The sequence below is a fragment of the Lynx canadensis genome, chromosome A1 (assembly GCF_007474595.2).
Source record: "Lynx canadensis isolate LIC74 chromosome A1, mLynCan4.pri.v2, whole genome shotgun sequence".
NCBI classification, from domain to species: domain Eukaryota; kingdom Metazoa; phylum Chordata; class Mammalia; order Carnivora; family Felidae; genus Lynx; species Lynx canadensis.
Window position 1 is genome coordinate 234,130,343 of NC_044303.2, and position 19,108 is coordinate 234,149,450.

General features: G+C 53.6%; 1 protein-coding gene across 3 annotated transcripts; it reads left to right on the forward strand.

Annotated features, from left to right (window-relative positions):
- The first annotated feature begins 1,252 nt into the window (after positions 1-1,252).
- CA1H5orf49 (chromosome A1 C5orf49 homolog) lies at positions 1,253-18,710 on the forward strand. Of its 3 annotated transcripts, XM_030332743.1 has the most exons (5): positions 1,387-1,475; positions 13,664-13,825; positions 13,992-14,088; positions 14,733-14,849; positions 16,492-18,710. In XM_030332743.1, the coding sequence occupies exons 3-5, from the start codon at positions 13,999-14,001 to the stop codon at positions 16,669-16,671; spliced, it is 387 nt and encodes a 128-aa protein (XP_030188603.1). In that variant the 5' UTR covers positions 1,387-1,475; positions 13,664-13,825; positions 13,992-13,998; the 3' UTR covers positions 16,672-18,710. The 3 variants fall into 3 exon arrangements, with proteins under 3 accessions (XP_030188588.1, XP_030188603.1, XP_030188596.1); XM_030332736.1 differs by lacking the exon at positions 1,387-1,475 and having other exon boundaries at positions 11,636-13,825; XM_030332728.1 differs by lacking the exons at positions 13,664-13,825; positions 13,992-14,088 and having other exon boundaries at positions 1,253-1,475.
- The last annotated feature ends 398 nt before the right edge of the window (positions 18,711-19,108 follow it).

Here is a 19,108-nt window from a genome sequence, read left to right on the forward strand (position 1 = left end):
CTGTAACCTCTGCAGTGCTCAGCCAATGAGGAGCCAGGGGAGGGCCTGGCGGGCTAGGAGATATATTGTCTGCTGTAGCCGCGGGCTGCCTGCCTGTCCATCAGACGCCCTCTGGCAAGAACGTGTCGGGTGGCCTCCCTTGGCTGTGCTCCCAGTTTACACAGCCCTCCTTTGACTGGTCGATGGGCTTATTTCCCACATCCCCTTCTGAGACTCCGTCACCCTCTTTTCTTGCTGCCTTTGGAGCACATCAAGATTGGTCTGCCCCAGGGGCCCCACAGCTGCCCTTCCCTCTGCTTGGAAGGCACTTTCTGGAAGACTTCCACAAGTCTGGCTCCTCCTTCTCGCAGTTCTGCTCCAGCATCACCTCCTCACGGAGGCTGGCCTTTGCCAGGCACCCTGCTTAAAGTACTTCCCCAGCTTTTGTCATCATGTTGCCCTTCCCCTCCTAACTTTTATGAAATCACGAGTTTCTGCGCCCTGAACTTTCAGCCAAGGGCCTCCAGAACCAGCCGGCAGATCTAGAGACAACTTGACCCTGTTAGCAGAGGGGCGCTCGCGCTCCAACCAGGGCCGCGGATTTGATTCCCGGGAGCCTCACGCCTTCCCTGGCAGCACCCTAAGTACTAGCCACATGCGGCCACGCAGCCCTCGAACTGTGGCTGGGGCCACGTGTTAAAGTGACAATGTGCTGGACACACCGAGTAAAATGAATATATTGTTACAATGCATTTCACCTGTGTCTTTTTACCTTTTCAGAGGGGACCGGAAAGTTTTAAATTACGTGTGCGGCTCCCACTATGTCGCTGTTGGGCGGCGCTGCTCTATTCTCTTCAAGTCACTGGTCTTTTCCCTTCTATCAGCGGACTGCGAGCTCCAGGTGGACGCCCGCGGCTCGGTTCAAGGTTGCACCTCCAACGCCCGCACGTAGCAGGTGCGCGGTCAAACTGCCCCACAAATGAGTGGTCTGGGTGAGGGGTCTGACGCTGCGCGGGGAGGGGTCAGCGGGTTGGAAGGCGCTGATCCCAGAGGCGTCTCCCACCCGGGAACCCCGTCTGCAGCTCGGACTCGAGGGACGCACCTGCGAGGAAACACCCGGGGCTTGGCTGGGGGTGCCTGAGGACGGAGAAGCGGGGCTGGGAAGTGGGCCGGGGAAGAGCGGAGTGGGGGAGGAGGAGGGGTGGGGTCGGAAGCGGGGAGGAGCGGGGAGGGGGAGGGGCCTGCCCCGAAGGGACGCGGTTTCCCGGCGACGCCGAACGCGGGCTCCCAGCTGCCCGCCGGGCCCTCGGCGGGCGGGACCGACCGCGGGGGCGCTGGACGGGGGTGGCATGGAGGACGACGACGAGGAGATTACCGCCGCCACGCTGCGGATCAAGCCCCGGCCGCTGCCCCTCTCGGCGCTCTCCGCCTTCAGCTACGTCCCGCCGCGGCGCCTGGACCCCAAGGAGCACAGCTACTACTACCGCCTGGGCAAGGTGAGCCGCCCTAGGGAGGGGCTGCGCGTCTGGGCGCGGGGCGGCGAGTCGGAGGGGCTGTGGAGACTGGGAGACGGCAGGAGGAGAGGCGGGAAGGGGGCGGGCGGGGCTTCACTGGCCGGGAGGGGCGGGAGGGATGGGGCGGGGCTTCACCGCCAGGGAGAGCCGAGGGGGAGAGGGCCTGGGGCGGGGCTTAGTTGCCAGGGAGGGGGGGAGGGGATGGGGCGGGGCTTCACATGAGAGGGAGGAGCGAATGGGGGGGAGGGGGTTGCAGGAGAGGGAGGGTGGAGGCGGGTGTCTTAGCCCGAGAGCGGAATGGAGGTGCGGGGTGGGTAGAGGGAATGCGGGCAAGGCTGCAGAGCAGGGGAGGGGGCTGGAGGAGAGGCGGGATGGGGGCGGGGCTGCAAGAGGTCGGAGCTACACTTTGGGGGAGGAAGTCCCAGAGTCTGGGCTGCAACTCTGGGGTGGGACTCTGGGGTCGGGGTTGCAAGGGGGGAGGGGTGGGGGCCGGGGAGGGCTCTACAGTCTGTGAGGACACCTGGGCGAGCAGAGAGGAGACGGGTTAAGGGGGCATCAGGGTCACAGGGGGAAGGAGGGTGGGAGAGGGCCTTCCTCCCGGGTGCGTAGACCCCAAAGAGAGCAGCTACCATGACCACAAGAGTCAGGTGACACCTCCTCCCACCCTTCACCTAGAGGTGGGCACGGGCCGAGCCCGGTGTGTGTGTTGTGGGAGGCATGCTCAGCTGGGATGAGGGTGGGGTGCCAGAATGCTCAGCCGCGTTTTCTGAGCTATTTGGGGATAGGTTAGGGTCCCGGTGCTCTTTGGGTAAGGGATTGGGACCCGCTGGGCTTCTAGTACTACGACCCGGAGCGACCGGAGCGCAGGCTGATCGACCCCTCTGCTCAGGATCTGGAGGAGGGTCTCAGGAGACCTGGGCTGCGCAGCTGGTGGGTCAGGACTCCCTCTGGGCTCTGCCTGAAAGCGCTCACTGCAGCGACTGCGCCCAGAAAGTCCAGGGTACCGACGCCGCGCTTGGAGGGCCCTCTTGCAAACCGAAGATAACCACAGGCAGTCCTGGCCATCCTACAGGGAGAGCAGGACAGGGAGGCCGCACCAGATTCTGGCCTGGCTCCAGCGGGCACACGCGACTCATGAGAAAAGCCTGCTGGTCTGTGACGGGCCACCATGCAGCCAAAGCAGGGGGAGAAGCCCGAGGAAGAGAAGCAAATTCAGAGCTTGTCAGGAGTCGACGACTGCTCTCGTCAAGCTGTTTTTCCTAAATGTCTCCGATGTTTCTTGCAGTTCAGGCTGCAGGGACATCATTATTAAAAGGATCTCTGGGGTCGCTCAGCCTGCGGGGACAGTGAGTGGCTCAGAGAGGGTATAGGTTAGCCAAGTGCCTAGGAAGAAGGAGGTCTTTCCCTCCTGATGTGTAAGGTGTCCGCACGGAATGACCTTCCTTCTCTTCTCCCCACCTATCACCCATAGAGCCCACATGAACCCCCATCCGGATCAGGTCTGCACGCATTCAGGGACTTGTCACACGTGAAATGTCAGAGAACAGAATGTCATGGAGCTTACCCTTACAAACAAAAGCAGAAGCTTCTAGTTTAGACAACTGTTACAGGTTGAATTGTGTCCCCCTAAAATTCTTATGTTAGAGTCCTAATCCCAAGCACCTCAGAATGTGACCTTATTTGGAGACGGGGTCTTTACAGAGGTAATCAGATTCAAGTGAGGTCATTGGTGGGGGGGGGGGCCCTCATCCAGTATGACCGGCGCCCTTATGGAAAGGGGACATGACATGCATAGATCGAAGATGAAGGGAAAGGCAGGGAGAAGACGGCCTTCTACAAGGCAAGGAGAGGAGCCGCGAATAGCTTCTTCCCGCACAGCCCTCGGGAGGAGGGAGCCCTGCCCATACCTTGATCTCAGACTTTCTGCCACCAGAACTGTGAGATAGTACATTTCTCCTGTTTAACCCCCCCCCCCCAAGTCTGGGTGCTCTGTTTTGGCAGACTGAGCAAACTAACACACGACCTTGGCCAGGAGGCTCTCTTGTATCAGTTAGCTCCTCTCCACTCGGCTCTGAGCAATATGGAAGGACTGAAGGACAGAAGGAAGAAAGGGACATCTGTGGCCATTCTGCGCATCCCTGTTCGGTGCACTCTTGGCTTGAACGTCCACTGGGAATTAATGCTGGGGTGGATTTAGGGCAACAGTGCCCAACCTCACTGCCACCACGGACCTCCTGTTTTCCTCCCATGAGTGATATGTTTTGAAAGAACTTTATCTGTAAATAATTTCATTTATTAAATGAATTTTACAATTTAAGTATGCAAAACCTGTATCATTGCCAATTTATGATTCAGGCAGAGCATTACCGCACAGCATGAGAGAAACAGCCAAAAAGCCAGGAATCTTCATGTTTTAAGATGGTCCGTGCTGTTTTATTGAGAGAACATAAATCTTGTCTGGCTTCCTGACAAAATGAAAAAATTCACAATACACCGTTTTGTGTGTACCGCTGAGGAGGCCTGTTAAGTACCACTTTGAGGCTATTCAGAAATAAGATAGAAGACTAAAGTGGATGGGGTTCAGGATACATATTTATCAGAGACTAAAACCCAGGTTGCAGGTTACTGCTAAGGTCTCTGGGCAAAAATGGGTTGTGGACACAGAAGCTCTGAATCCTACCCAGCCACTGCAGCTGTGTGTGGGCCCCAGAAAAAGCAGAGCTGAACCCCCGCCCACTGTGGGCCAGCCATTGCCAACGGAAAAGAAGCAGAGTTGAACTTGGCAGGTTCACCAATCTGATACGTGACTCTGCCTCTCTGGGGCCAAGATGCAGAGAGGTGCCTGATATACAAGGTGCCCAGGGCTCTGTATTTGGAGAGAGATCAGGGGTAGGTAAGAAGTATGCTGCTTGAATTCAGGGTTCAACACACAGAGGCCCCTGGGCCAAATCTGGCCCAGAGTCCATTTTCATGAAGTTTTATTACAACAAGGTCCCATGCCCATTCGCTTAGTATTATCTATGGCCACACGCAGAGTTGGAAACCATGTGACCTGAAAGGCTAAAGCAGTGACTATCTGTATCTTGATAGAAAACCCCTGCTCCAGTATATTACTGTACCTGGAAGGTAGGAAAGGGCCTTAGAACAAATAATGCAAAGCGGGTTTTAAGAAAAAAAAAATTAGTACAGTCTTGATAGCTGGAGTCACAGGCAATTTCAAATCCTCAGGCCTTCGGTGTCACGCGGAAGAAAATGATGCAGCAGAAATATTAACACCTAAATAAAATAGCCCTTAAAAGCATCAAGAAAAACAAAAGGCATTTGGAAGTATATTTGCAAGACAGCCACCAATGGTAATAATGTCCCCCTGGGGATTGTATGAACTAGTGTTTAATCAGCTGCAGAACTCCAGAGGCTGATTCTCTACCATGAGATCATTTGGACTGAAGACGAATTTGGTATCACAGATTTGCTAGAGGACTCAGCTGCCCCTAAGTGAATTGTAAATCTGGGTCCTACTCGAAGCTGAGAAGACAAAGGGCAGAATAGCTCTTCAGTCAATTACCGTGTGACACATCTAGTAATTAATTAGTTAGCACAGGCCAACAAGTCTTGGGTAAAAATATTGACTCCGCGTTCCTAGCTGTGCAGATTGCGCAAGGCACAATCTCCTTGGGTCACTTTGCCCATCTATGAAACAGTACCAGCTTCACGGGGCCAGTAATGACAATTAGTTTAATTAATAGAGGTGAAGTGGCACATAGTAAGCCCAATGTAAGCAGAGCTATTATTCGCTTTTGTTAGTGATTATTAGTTTCTTGTCCCTGAGGTTTGGTTCCCAGCCAGTGTCTTACATCCTGCACCCCTGATTGCTGTCAGAGGCATACACAGGTGAGGCAGGTAATCTGAGAGTCATTCTGGTGGTTTCTAATCTATGGGGTCTCCCCCTGGGAGACCCCAAAGTTAAGGCCCTCAATGCGGCATGCTTATTTAAAGCCCCAGTAATGCCTTGGATCCTGAGACAAATTTGTCATCTAAAGCTGCCAGCTAAAATGTGATCAACTCCTGCACGGCTCCCGAGGGGCCTCTAGCAGTGTGGGCTTTTCCTATAAAATACTGTTCAGGAGGCAGCAAGGCAGATTCAGTTCAATGAGGTTTTTGAATTCCTTTTTTCCTTCTTCTGCCTCGTGCAACATTTCTGCTACTGAAATGGAAAAGCTAAGTCGAAGGACAATGCCCTTTTACGGAAGATTTGATGAAATTTCGCAAAGTCTCAGAGCTACATTAAAAAAGAATTCTTAGGGGGTTTTAGAATATGCTTTCTCTCGTGGTGAGCTGCAGTGTGGACAGCCTGTCTTGCGTGAAGCTTTGCTCAGAAAGCCCCACCTTAGCTTTAGGGAGATTAGCTGACTTTCCTCGTCCGTGTGTGATGGAGACACAGAGGCTAGGGGCTCTTTCTTTACCCTCCTGATCGCCCATCTGCCCTTCACTGGATGCAGCCGAGGGGAGACCACAAGCCGGGGAGGGGCAGAAAGAGGAGGACAGAGGATCCCAAGCAGGCTCTGCAATGAAAGGCTGGCAGCAGGGAGCCCGATGCGGAGCTTGAACTCAGGAACCTGCGAGATCGTGGCCCGAGCCAAAGTCAGACGCCTAACCAACTGAGCCACCCAGGTGCCCCTGAAGGTTTACTTAATTATCTTGCTGCCTTTTCTTCCCACTACACTATGAGCTCCATAAGGACGGCAATCGCTCTCTGTCCTCAGCGGCCTGAACAGTGCCCGTCTCATAGTTGGTGCTTGGTAAGTACCTGCTGCATGAACGCAAGAGGAATAAATGGGATGTGGATTTTTAAAAAAATGTTTAGTTTTGAGCGAACGAGCAGGGGGGAGGGGCAGAGAGAGAGCCAAGCCCAGCACGGAGCCCATCCAGGGGCTCGATCTCACCACCATGAGATCATGACCTGCGTTGATATCAAGAGTCAGACACTTAGCCAACTGAGCCACCTGGGTGGCTTTTAAAACCAAGTCACAAGATCAGTCCCTGAGACTAAATAGAGGTCCCGTTTGGGATTATCTGCCTTTTCGGGTATCCTTGGCCTTGAGCTGCTCCTCAGGGATCAAAATTGGGAGTAGATGCCCTTGCTTCTCCTGAATCCGGGCTGGCTGTGTCTTCCCTGTCCAGTGACCTGCCCCTTGGTAGGGGTGGGGCTGAACCTCTTCCTCCAGGGCAGGTAGAGAGTAGCAAGCGGCAGGCAGGTCACCCCAGGGAAGCAGGACGGAAACACCCAGAGGGTGGAGTCAGTGTTCCTACCACCCATGTGACCACGTGGTGCGTGGCTTTCCGCCGGGTGCATACGAATGCACGGATAGGTGTCTAACTTTGTTTACAAGAACATGTTCACACACAGATCACACAACTGCGCATGTATATTTGCAGCTTGTTCTTTGCATGTCATAATACATCTCAGACAGTTTTTCCAAAACTGTCCCCGTTTAAGGAGCACAATGACACAAGAAGAGGAGCAGCATTATCTCCAATATATTTGGCCAAGAGGAACAGCTTCGACTCGAGCGGCAGCCCCCGTGGCTCACCCTTCCTCCTGTGATGTGGACAGCTGGGACCCAGGGATGGGGGGCAGAGGAGGGCGGTGGGGGGCTGGTGTCAGTGGAAGAGAGAACAGCTGGCTCCGAGTCTCCTCTTGGAGACAAAGTGAGTGGACAGACTGATTGATGCAGAACCCTGACCTGGAGCACACTTCCAGGATGAAACACACCCAGAGGGAGGCGCTGGTTCATTTCAGCTCAAGGGTAGGTTTGGGGCACAACCCCCGCCAGCAGATCCATCGTAGTGAAGTCGTGAAGGGGGCGCCTGGGTGGCCCCGTGGGTTGGGCGTCCGACTCTTGATTTCGGCACAGGTGATCGCGGGGTCTTGGGATCCAGCGCCGAGTCGGGCTCCGTGCTGAGCGTGGAGCCTGCTTAAGATTCTCTCCCTCTCTGGGGCGCCTGGGTGGCGCAGTCGGTTAAGCGTCCGACTTCAGCCAGGTCACGATCTCGCGGTCCGTGAGTTCGAGCCCCGCGTCGGGCTCTGAGCTGATGGCTCGGAGCCTGGAGCCCGTTTCCGATTCTGTGTCTTCCTCTCTCTCTGCCCCTCCCCTGTTCATGCTCTGTCTCTCTCTGTCCCAAAAATAAATAAACGTTGAAAAAAAAAAATTAAAAAAAAAAAAAAGATTCTCTCTGTCTCCCTCGCTCTCTGCCCCTCCCCCATTCACTCTCTCGCTCAAAAAATAAATATAAAATTAAAAAGTAGTGAAGATGATGCCTTATCAAGACTTCTTATGATATGATAGGATTCTTATTAAATTGTTAAAATGTTCAGGTTATTGGAAAGTTTCTGAAAATTCCCCAAACTCGTGATCCTAATGCACCAGGAGAGGAAACAGAACCTTTGCCACAGAGGAACCAAAGAGAATAGCTGAGTATTGTCCTCTTAAAAGAACTAGCACGTCCTGTCCTCGACAAGCTACACTCCTTCTGAGAATAGACTTTTGAATGATGTTAAAATTAATGAAGATGTCCTCATTAAGCTTCACATACCGCTGGACTCCCAAGGACAAGCACTGGACTTATCAGAAGTAAAATGAGGCCCTTATGAATCAAAGGAAACCCTTTGGATCGCCTCGGGAATTTCTGTTTTTACGAGGAGGTTGCACAGCTCTGGGTAGGCAAACAGTGACTGGAAGCCTCAAGAGGAGAGGTAACAGTACCGTGCCCCCGAAGAGAGGAAACGAACAAGCCCGATCATAGCTTGATTACTGTTTTAGTCAAGGTGGGCTGGGCTGTGCTCTGGGAACAAATGGACCTTGAACCCCGAGAGCCTTAACCACCCGTGTGTCCTCTATCTCAGTCTGCTCATGCTCACAACAAAGAGCCAATTTGTAGCATTTCGTCTGAACTCTGCATTCAATTGGAAGCCTGAAATTGGCCACGGTGAGAATGCTTAGACTGCAGGAATTGGCAAATGCCACACTGGGTCTTTTTTGTCCAGAGAGTGGCTGGTTAACCTAAGCCCACCACTGGCCTTATGCATATAACACATCACCAAAAGTGTGTTTCTTTTTCACATATAGCCCAATGTGTGTGTTTCTCCTGCCTGGACTTCTAATTCTTCTTCTTCTTTTTTTTTAAATTTTTTTAAATGTTTATTTTTGAGAGAGAGAGAGACAGAGTGCAAGCGGGACAGAGAGAGAGGGAGACAGAATCTGAAGCAGGCTCCAGGCTCTGAGCTGTCAGCACAGAGCCCGACACGGGGCTCGAACTCATGAGCCATGAGATCTTGACCTGAGCCGAAGTCGGACGCTTAACCTGAACCACCCAGATCCCCAGCCCAGCTTTCTTTCTTTCTTTTTTTTTTTTTTTTAATATTTTTTAAATGTATTTTTTTGAGAAAGAGAGACCGAGCACAAGTGAGAGGGGTAGAGAGAGAGGGAGACACAGGATCTGAAGCAGGCTCCAGGCTCTGAGCTGTCAGCACAGAGCCCGCCGCGGGCTCGAACTTCAAGATAATGACCTGAGCCGAAGTCAGACGCCCAACCGACTGAGCCACCCAGGCACCCCCCAGCTTGCTTAATACAGTAACTGGGGAACTAGATTCCTCCTTTTTAGTGGTTCCACTGTTGCCAGGGCCTGGGGATCTTTGGGATCTTGCGGTCCTTTACTGGATCCTTTGAACTTGCTGGCCAAAGAGCATGGAGAGACAGCATGGAGGGCACACACGAGAGCTTTTATGGACCAAGCCTAGAAGGTGATGCCCATTGGCTTCCCCCACAATTCTTTGCCAGAACTAGTAAGTGGGATGGAAACTGGCCACTGCAGACTTCTGTTTATTCTGGAAGAGGCCATGTGTTTGGTGAGCACATAATATTACCCCTGCCTGAGTGCCATATGGAAATGTATTGATTTCCTTTCTCTTAGTTCTTTCTTTCTTGCAGAATTTACCTGGCTTGAACCAACAATGGAGAGTCCGTTTATATCTGAATGGTCTGAAAGGGAGGAGAAAAGAAAGGATTCGGGTCCCCGTTTGCTGGGAATCTTACCCCAGTCGTTTGTGGCAGAGCGCGTGTAGTGTCTGGTAGGAGGCACGGGGAACCCCAGAAGTGCACAACCGGGGAGATGTGCCCTTGTAGACTGTAGGCCAGGACTGCTTGTGGTAGGCATGAGAAACGTAAACAACAGCCTCCAAAGTCTCAATGTCCTAAGTAAGACTCACTTCTCATGTTAAATGTCCAACGGGGATCAGAGGGATGGCTCTGCCCAGGATAGTCACTCAGCAACTGCTGTGGAAGCTTCTGGAATCCCCAAAGGCTTCTGCCTGAGAAGTCCCATGTGACCCCCCGCTCATAGTTCATTGCTTAGATCTGGCCACATGGCTTAACTCGCCCAAAGGAGCAGAGATTCATCCTCTGCGGAGTCGGGAGCAGAGCAGAATAGAGCCATTGGTGATGGCTACCAAGCCGGTTGTCTGGGTTGAGTGGTTTACCGACTCAGTTTACCCGGAGCTCAGCGCTCTGGGATTGGGTCTCCGGCCCCACTGCAGTGCCCTTTGTTTTAACTCCATTCTTACCTTCCATTGTTCAAAACATGACCACCAAGTATGGGTGTCGGAGCAGCCATAACAAAGCGCCACAAACCAGGGGCTTGAGCCACAGAAATTTATCGTCTCCCAGTTCCGGAGGCCAGGAGTCCAATCAGTTGTGGCGGCAAGGTTGGCCCCTTCTAGGGTCATGAGGGAGAGTCTGTTCCAGGCCACTCTCATTCGTCTGTAGATGGCCATCTCCTCCCTGTGTCTCCTTGTGTCATCTTCTCTCTCCCTGTGTATCAGTGTCTGTTTCTGAGCTTCCTTTATAAGGACACCAGTGCTGTGGATTAGGTATGACCACGTCTTAACTACGTTTTCGGCGTCCTGATTTCTAAATCACCTTCTGAGATCCTGGGGGTCAGGACTTCAACATAGGAATTTTGGGGGGGGGGGTGGTGCAATTCAACCCACAGCACCCAGGGAGGTGGCTGCCCTGGGACTCCGGCCACAGTGGTGCAGCGCCCCCTACGATGAGTTCAGCAACGTCCCCATCCCGCGTGATCCCAGGCGGGAGCCGATCCTTCCTGGCTGGTGCCCCCCGTACTTTGGGCGCCCCTCTGTGGCTCCCTGTTGTATCCCCTGCTGTTGTTTAATTAATGAGTTTATTTCCAGTCTCAGCCTGCGGTCTCCTCCAAGGCAGGGACTCCCTATTCCTGTCCTGGAGCCTCGCCCCTCTGTGGCTCCCTGTGTATCCCCTGCTGTTGTTTAATTAATGAGTTTATTTCCAGTCTCAGCCTGCGGTCTCCTCCAAGGCAGGGACTCCCTATTCCTGTCCTGGAGCCTCGCCCCTCTGTGGCTCCCTGTGTATCCCCTGCTGTTGTTTAATTAATGAGTTTATTTCCAGTCTCAGCCTGCGGTCTCCTCCAAGGCAGGGACTCCCTATTCCTGTCCTGGAGCCTCGCCCCTCTGTGGCTCCCTGTGTATCCCCTGCTGTTGTTTAATTAATGAGTTTATTTCCAGTCTCGGGGGTGGGGTGGGGGGGGCGAGGGAGGGGACCAAAGGCAAGCCATCAGACAGCACGACCAGAATGAGATCATGCTACGTTTTAACGACCCTCAAAATGCAAAGGGGCAAAGGGAGATTACCAGAGAGGCAGCAAATGGGCTCGTTTGCTCAACATCGTGCTTGAGAGAGGAAATCTCTGGAGAGATTTTAATAGCAAAGTAATAGTAAACCCAGAAGCTCTGTTTTGTGATAGCATCTAAATCCAGACTGGCTTTCATTCGTGTCATTGTGCTTCCAACCGTAAAGGAATGAAAGACAAAAGGAAAGAAGAAAGATGAATAATTAAAATTTAGCAAAAGACAGATTTTCAGGGGCGCCTGGGTGGCGCAGTCGGTTGAGCGTCCGACCTCGGCCAGGTCACGATCTCGCGCTCCGTGGGTTCGAGCCCCGCGTCGGGCTCTGGGCTGACGGCTCGGAGCCTGGAGCCTGTTTCCGATTCTGTGTGTCTCCCTCTCTCTCTGCCCCTCCCCCGTTCATGCTCTGTCTCCCTCTGTCCCAGAAATAAATAAACGTTGAAAAAAAAATTAAAAAAAAAAAAAAAAAGACAGATTTTCAGTTTGATGAGAAGTTGACGACGGACAGTCACGTTGCTCAGTGAGGCTGCCTGCCGGTCGATTTCTCCCCCTTATTTTTCGGTGATAGAACAATTCATTTTTACTTTAGAAAGTAGTAAGTAGGCAAAATCGCTGCAAAGGGGAGAAAGAGAGACTCCGATCACACCCCATGGGTGCAGGGAGCCCTCACACAGACTGCTCTAACATACGGCAAGACAGGATTCTGGTGAGCAACTCAGGGGAACTGAGGCACATGGCTTCTCCCAGCGCTGCTTGTGTGGAGTATTTTCGGGGAGCCGAGAACGTGGACAGCTCGCCACGGGGGGCTTCCCCAGCGCAGGGAACAAAGTGAGGCAACCTTGCCTCCCTCATTCAGGAAGCACTGATCGCTTTCTCACTCACTTCCGGTATTCATTCTTCTGTCCTCGGAGTCCGGCTCCCAGGACACGTCCAGGACCTCCAGGGGGCTGACTCCGTTCGGGAGGGTCAGGCCTGCATGGGAACCACCTGCACAGGAGGACAGCGCGAGCCAGTAGGTCCCGGAGGAGCCCCTGTTCCCCCTGGCCCCCGCTGGCAGGGCTGTCCCTCAGGCCTGGGGGCTGCTGGTCACCCACATGGAGCCGGGCGGGAACCGATGGCCCAGAGATCGTGGGTGCAGACCGTGGCCCAGAGATCTGAGGGTACAGCTGCCACCCAGGTGCTCAGTCCGGGCAGCAGGTGTTTCTGTTACAGACCGGAGCTGCCGTCCCTGAAACACACCCAATGCACGGGGTCCGCCAGGCCAGGCGGGATCCGGGCCACAATGTGACAGCCACATCATGACCACGATCCCAGCTCCAGTTCCTGTGTGGAAAGGGGTGCTGTGGGGGTGATGGGGCATTCAGTCACTGTCCGGGTCGGCCTTCTGGCCTCAGCCGGACCTGGCCAGTAGCTCTGAACCCCAAAAGGAAGGGTCTGCGTGGAGGCGCCTCCCCTTGCAAAGGCCAGAATGCCCCTTTGGGGGATTTATGTCCCGCCATCCTGGCAGAGCGTGTGGTGTACCTGAGCCTCTCCTGTGTCACTGCAGAGCCCTCTGGCCTGGTGGCTTCCCTAAAAATGCTGCAAAGCTTGCTCACCATCTCCAGGCTAGAAGCCAGCTCCCAGCCGTCAGCGTCTCCTTCTGCAGACATCCTACACTGCATGTTAAAGATACTGAGATTTCTCTATCCTTCCTACGGGCTTTTTTTTTTTGTCTTAATTTTATTTGATTATCAAATGTCTGATTTTTATATAACCCAAGTGATTGATATTTTCTTTGTGACATTTTCCCCAATGCTTTGACGCGTAGGAAGTCCCTTATGGATTTTCTCTTCCCATATTTTTCTAACCCGTCCAGAATTTACTTTTGACTCTAATGCGACGTGAAGATCCAAGTTTATTGTTCTTCCCAAACAGCTAGCCAAGTTTTGCAACAGCAAATGCTGAAGAACGTAGCACCTCCCCGCTGAATTGGGCTTTTTGTTTTTCGGACCCTGGGTAGATGAGCTATCCCATAGGCGGCCTTCAGGACAAGTGAAGGCCAAGGCCAGCCAACCCAGTGCGTGGACAGACCCAGGGGCCCACAGGTGATAGAAGACGATGCCAACAAGAAGCTCCTGCATGGTGACCTCATTAAATGACCACCGGGGCTCAGACTCCACAAGCCAGGTGCCCTGCCCCCAAGTGGCTCAGAGTGAGTCTGCACTTATAAGCCAGGATTCCAGCAGCCGCTGAATACGTGCCTCAGGCTTGTCGCCACTGGAATTCTTAGGAACCTAAGACAATAATCCCGAAAGCTCGCCTTGTTTCCCGTACTAGATGGTTCACTGCACCAGGACGGTGGCCACGTGCCTGAGCTTTCCACCTCCCGGGCAGGAGCGGTGCGTGTGCGCGGGACGGGACCTGTGAGGGAGGTGTCAGGGTGGGAAATGACATGTGGTCACTTCCATTGCTACCAGCTACTCTGAGTCCCAGCCGGCGAGAGTGGGCTGCCCGTGCCTTCCAACAGACTAAGCACATGTGCGTCCCTGGCGCTGTTTACCTTCTGCTTCCGAGTCCTGCGCTCAGAGGATTGCTCCTAGCGTCGCTCCCGGGGAGAGCGAGCGAGCGAGCGAGCACAGGTGAGCTACCCTGTACCCCCAAATGCCGGCGGCATGGCGTGCCTGGGTTTGCTGCTGGAGGGTTCAAGGCACCCGGCCCTCGACGCGGGAGCAGAAAGGCCAGGCCTGACTTGCGGGTCAAGATCAAAGAGGAGCTGACACGTGGATCTCTTTCCCTTTTAATCAGGTCCCATATGAGGCAGACGGATTTTTGTACGAAGAGAAACCTGGGATGGAACAGTGGACGAATGAAACGGGATCCTTTCCTAATGCATCAAAGCTGTGTATGCACGCGCCTTGTATACATATGCCTGATACGTGTGCAAATACTATACATATGTATATATCATATGAAAAATAAATATAGTCATGCATTCATGAATTACATTCATAAGAGCTACCACATCTGATTAAAGAAATATTTCCGTCTCTCCGGAGACAGATTTGTACTAGGTGCCCACCTGTTGGCTAGGAACTTAGGGATATTTCTGTTTAATTGTATTGTCCAGTGTTTGGCTACGGTTAAGTTTTTAACGCAGTGCAAGCTTATTGTAGGAAATCTGAGAACTATGAGAAGGGTGGCGATGAGGAGAAAACACATATTGAGTGGGTCACTGTTACTTTAAGGCTGTGCGCCTGGGTCAAGGTCAAGGAGGGATCTGTAGGAGGTGCAGGAAAAGAGCCACGGAGATGTCCCCACCTCACTGGGCCTCTGGAGGACCTGCTTCACTGGCAGGGGGCCCGGCCTCCTGCTCTGGTCATGGTGGGTGCTCTGGGGTGACCTTCCCAAGCACATGCTCAGTGCAGATGGGAAACTGCACGTCTCCACCGTCCATCAGGGGAGAGGCCTGGCTGCCGGTGTCCCGGAGCGCTTCTGTGGCCCAGTCCTCCAGTAGACCCGTGCCTTTCTTTCTCTTTTTGTCCCCAGACAGGAATCATTTCCCTGTATGACTGTATTTTTGACAAGAGCCCAGGCTACAATCAGAAGTTGCACCGAGATGACCGAGAACATGCAAAAAGCCTGGGGCTTCACGTGAACGAGGAGGTAATGTTGACACAGGCTGTTGACAAAGCGCGAACAGAGTCGCTGCGCCTGTGCGTCTATCCCGCAGCGAGCTGGGCGCGCTGCCTTCACCCCTGCGTGCGCCCTTCTCTCCCTCACCGGGCCCGGCACTGACACTAGGCCGACACCGCCTCCCTGTCTGGTCGTGTTTCCGAGCATTAGTCTTTATGACTCTGTTGTTGAGTTTACTTAATTTAATGAGGCAAAACTAAGAAGTTCTTTTCAACAGATAGAGCGGGTGTTTGCTTAACTGCTGAGTCCTGGCTGTCACAGCTCTTCGGAGGACCCCGGCCCTGCCAGGGAGGGAACCACACCCTAGTTTAGGTACTGGCCTCGAACCTTCACAGACGGGGCTACTCCTGCTTTATCTTTGCACGATTTTCTGACAGCTCAGGCTTGGCCTGTGGTCAGCCGCCCCAGTGTGTGAGCAGAGGCAGGAGCAAAGCTCGTTGCCTGGGGAAGGGAGGTCTGTACCACAGCAGGGGCCGGGGCTGAGGAGGCTGTGTAGATCCTTAGCGGTGAGACCTTCTTGGGGCCTTTCCTCACTCGGACATCGTCTCTGCGGAGTCTGATCTGAGGACAGTGTGTTTACGAAGAGCCGGGTGCTGAGTAAATATCAGCTTTTCTATGATACACAGAAATCAGAAAGGAGAAGCCTCCAGTGGGATCTTTCTCTCTCTCTCTCTCTCTCTCTCTGTCAGCAGAGTTTGGCCTGGGGCTGCTATTGTTAAAGAATGCCCCAGGTCACTTCCAGGGGGACTTTATTTCACTGTGGAATTAAGTGAGGAACTCTGAAGTATTACTACTTAAGTCACAGACATGAAGTTTTTTTCTACTGTTTTGGTTTATGTGAATTCACTCCAAGTGGGTAGTGAGGCTCGTGCTTTCCTGTCTTAAGAACACGCCTGGCCCGCTTGTACCCGGCCCGAGTTTGAGCACCCCCACCCCCCCTCCTGCCCCCGGCCCTGCCCTGAGCCTAGGGGGAGAAGACAAATGTCCCTGTCCTCTCAGAGCTCACATTCCTATGAGGAAATGAAAAATGAAGTCATACAAATAAGGAACTGAATTCCAGGTGGCGATGGGAGGTATGCAGAGAAATGATGCCTTTTAAGGGGGCAGGGAAAGTGCGAGGAGATTGGGGAGCTGTGAGGTGAGGGGGCCCAGGGAGATGAGGGGTCACAGATATGAGGGGGCCAGAAAGATAAGAGGGAACCAGGGAGATGGGGTGCTGGGGAGATAGGGAGTCGGGAGATGACAGGTGGAGGGTGGAAAGATTTGGGAAAAGAGAGAAGGCGGGAGGGGAGACAGGCAGACAGAAGGAGCGCGGGAGGAGGGAGGGAGGGAGGGCGGGAGGGAGAACAGAGCCTGAGGTCAGAGGGCACGTGGCACCCTGTGCCACGTCTTCGCCTTTCCTCTGGGTGACATGAAAGACTTGGGGACAACGAAGGGCTCTGAGCACAAGGGGCAGGCGTGACGTAGTTCAGGAGGTCCCCGTGGCATCACGGAACCCGGGTGTGCCGGACGCAGGCGTGCAGCGGGCCGGGTGGACACAGCCTCCAGGACCCAAGGTGGGTCGTGCGAACAAGCGGGCGGAGCTGACCCTGTGTTCTGGTCACCCCGCCAGGAGCGCCAGCGGCCCGTGGCAGTGCTGACGTCCTCTGTCTATGGGAGACGCATCCACCAGCCCGTGGAGCCCCTGAACCGGGACCACGGCCGCGCCAACCTCGTGAAGGCGGACTTCTACAGGAAGAACGACATCCCCGGCATCAAGAGCCCCGGCTTTGGCCACGTTTCTCCAGCCTGACGGCCCCTGCCGTGGCCTGGACGGCAGGTGGCACAGACGGGCAGCGCCTGGACCTTGTTTCCCCCGCCACGGGGGCCACGGAGCCCGCTTGAAGCCACTTGCGCCTGGACGGGGTGGGGAGGGGGGGACGGGCCCTGAGGCCGCTTTCCCTCACGTGGCCTGCGGTGACGACCCCGTGATCACCACGTCGTGGGATCGCATCCTCAGAAATGATGCTCGAGACTGAGCCACTGCCGGCACGTGAATAAAAGGAAAACTTCCCACTTGATCGCGGTCGGGTGACTTTGTCCACTGCCTCCCCGGGGAGGCGCTCGGGGCCTGCACACCCTCTCTCACCAGGATGGAAACGCTGTTGCCTATTGGCGCACACGCTGCTTCTTGAGTTTTCCTTCCTCCAAGAGGAGGTGTAATGAAATCGCCTTTCAGGACAATTGCAGTCTAGATACAACATTCTCCCCCCAACACAGAGGTCTGAGCCGTAAATAACAGGAGTTTGCACAATTGAGGGCAAAACCCTAGTTGGGACGGGTGGCCCCATGGCTGGCAAGGTGACGTCACTCCTCAGTGGAGAAGCAAAGGTCACGGGAAGAGAGAGACTGGGCTTTGATGTTCAACAGGCTTGGGTAAGATTGGGCTCCTGCATTTTCCAGTGGCACGGTACGGGGCCCGTCGTCTCCCCTAGGCGAGCCCACATTTCCTCATCTTCAGACTGGGATTTCCAGACCTTGACCGGTGCCTGTGGGGATCACCGGGCCACCGGAGCGGGGTCCTAATGGAGGCACAAAAGAGGCCAGTGCCGTTGCTCTGAATCGTTTTCATTTTGGGAACGGCTGCTTCTCACCCAAGTTGGAAACGTTTATTTTGGAGATAATTTGAAACTTATTCAAGTGTTAAGACACTGGCTATAGTTTTAATGAAAGGGTCTCTCGAAAGAAATCATCCCTCACCTCTGGTGATTACATGTCCCACAGCTTAGTGGTTAATGAGCAGGTGATCTAATTAATTTCTATACTGATTCCCCCATGGCTGGTTTTATTGTTTTGATGCTCTAAGGGCATTTGACACCGAATTGTTGACAATTTCAAGGCTGAGTGACTCCTACAGGTTTCTTTATTCATTTGAAAAATGGTATTTTTTTTCGCCATAGGTGTTTTTTATTAGTTCCACACACCCCGCCCCCAAACAACTAGGAATAGTTTATTTGGAATGCCTTTGGGTACATTAAGCCACGTATGTAATAACCTAATAGAAAATATATAAATTTTGGAGTAGGGAAACTTTTACAAACGACTCTTTCTTCGGCTTTGGCGACCAAGAAACACCAGGCATCTCTAAGAAATGCCTTCATCTGAACGTGACCACAATAAATCAGTGTCGAACTAAATTCTGGTTTAAGCCAGATCCTACTCCCTGAACCTTCCACTTTCAACAAGCAGGGCCTGAATTGGAGGTTTCAGAAGATCTCGTTTATCAGGCATCAAGGGAAAATTAAATGTACTGAGAGGGCGTTCTGCAAGAACGGATGGTTAGGGAGAGCTTTGAGCAGAGACGCTTGCTTGCTACCAAGGTCGCTGGGCCGGCTAAGTGAGCTGCAGCCCTCTCGTCTGCGTGGTTCGCCCACAGGGGTATGTGCAGTTCCGGAGCTTAGGGAGCCTTGACCGGGAGGCACACTTTCAGAGGTAGGAAGCAGGTGGGTTTGCATTCTAGGCTCGTCTTGGGCACTGATCCCTGGGAGACTCCGAACAAGCCAAGCCCCTGGACCTCTCTGCACCGGTTTCCTCATTTGTAAAGCACAGGGGGACTCAGGCCGGGGACCAGAATCGCCTGGACGGCTTGTTAGCCAAGCACGGTGCACGTGCTGAGCCCCACGGCTAGGACCTCTGCCTTGGCAGGCTCGGGTTGGGGCCTGTAAATGAGGTGTTGCCGCTGCTGGTTGGGGACCACACTCGGAGAGATCGTATGTGTGCAGACCTCTGCAAGATAGACTCTGATAATGACTCTGATTGCTTTAAAACGTGTACTGTTTGGGGGGGGGGGGGAGCGCCTGGGTGGCTCAGCTGGTTGAGCGTCCGGCTTCGGCTCAGGTCATGATCTCGAGGCTTGTGAGTTCCAGCCCCGTGTCGGGCTCTGTGCTGACCGCTCGGAGCCTGGAGCCCGCTTCGGATCCCCCGTCCCCCTCTCTCTCCGCCCCTCCCCTGCTTGTGCTCTCTCAAAACTAAATAAACATTAAAAAAAAAGAGTATACTGTTTGGTTAAGACTAGGAACACAGTTCCAGGGGAAAGAAACAACTGTCCTTTTGAGTTCTTTTCACCAAATTCAGCATATCCCTGGTGGGTGCAGAAAGCCACGCTTGAGGGCGCTTGGCCAATCACCCAGCTGTGGGTGTCCACTAAGGGGAGGTGACGTGCCCTGGGATGGGTGCTGCAGGCTCTAAGG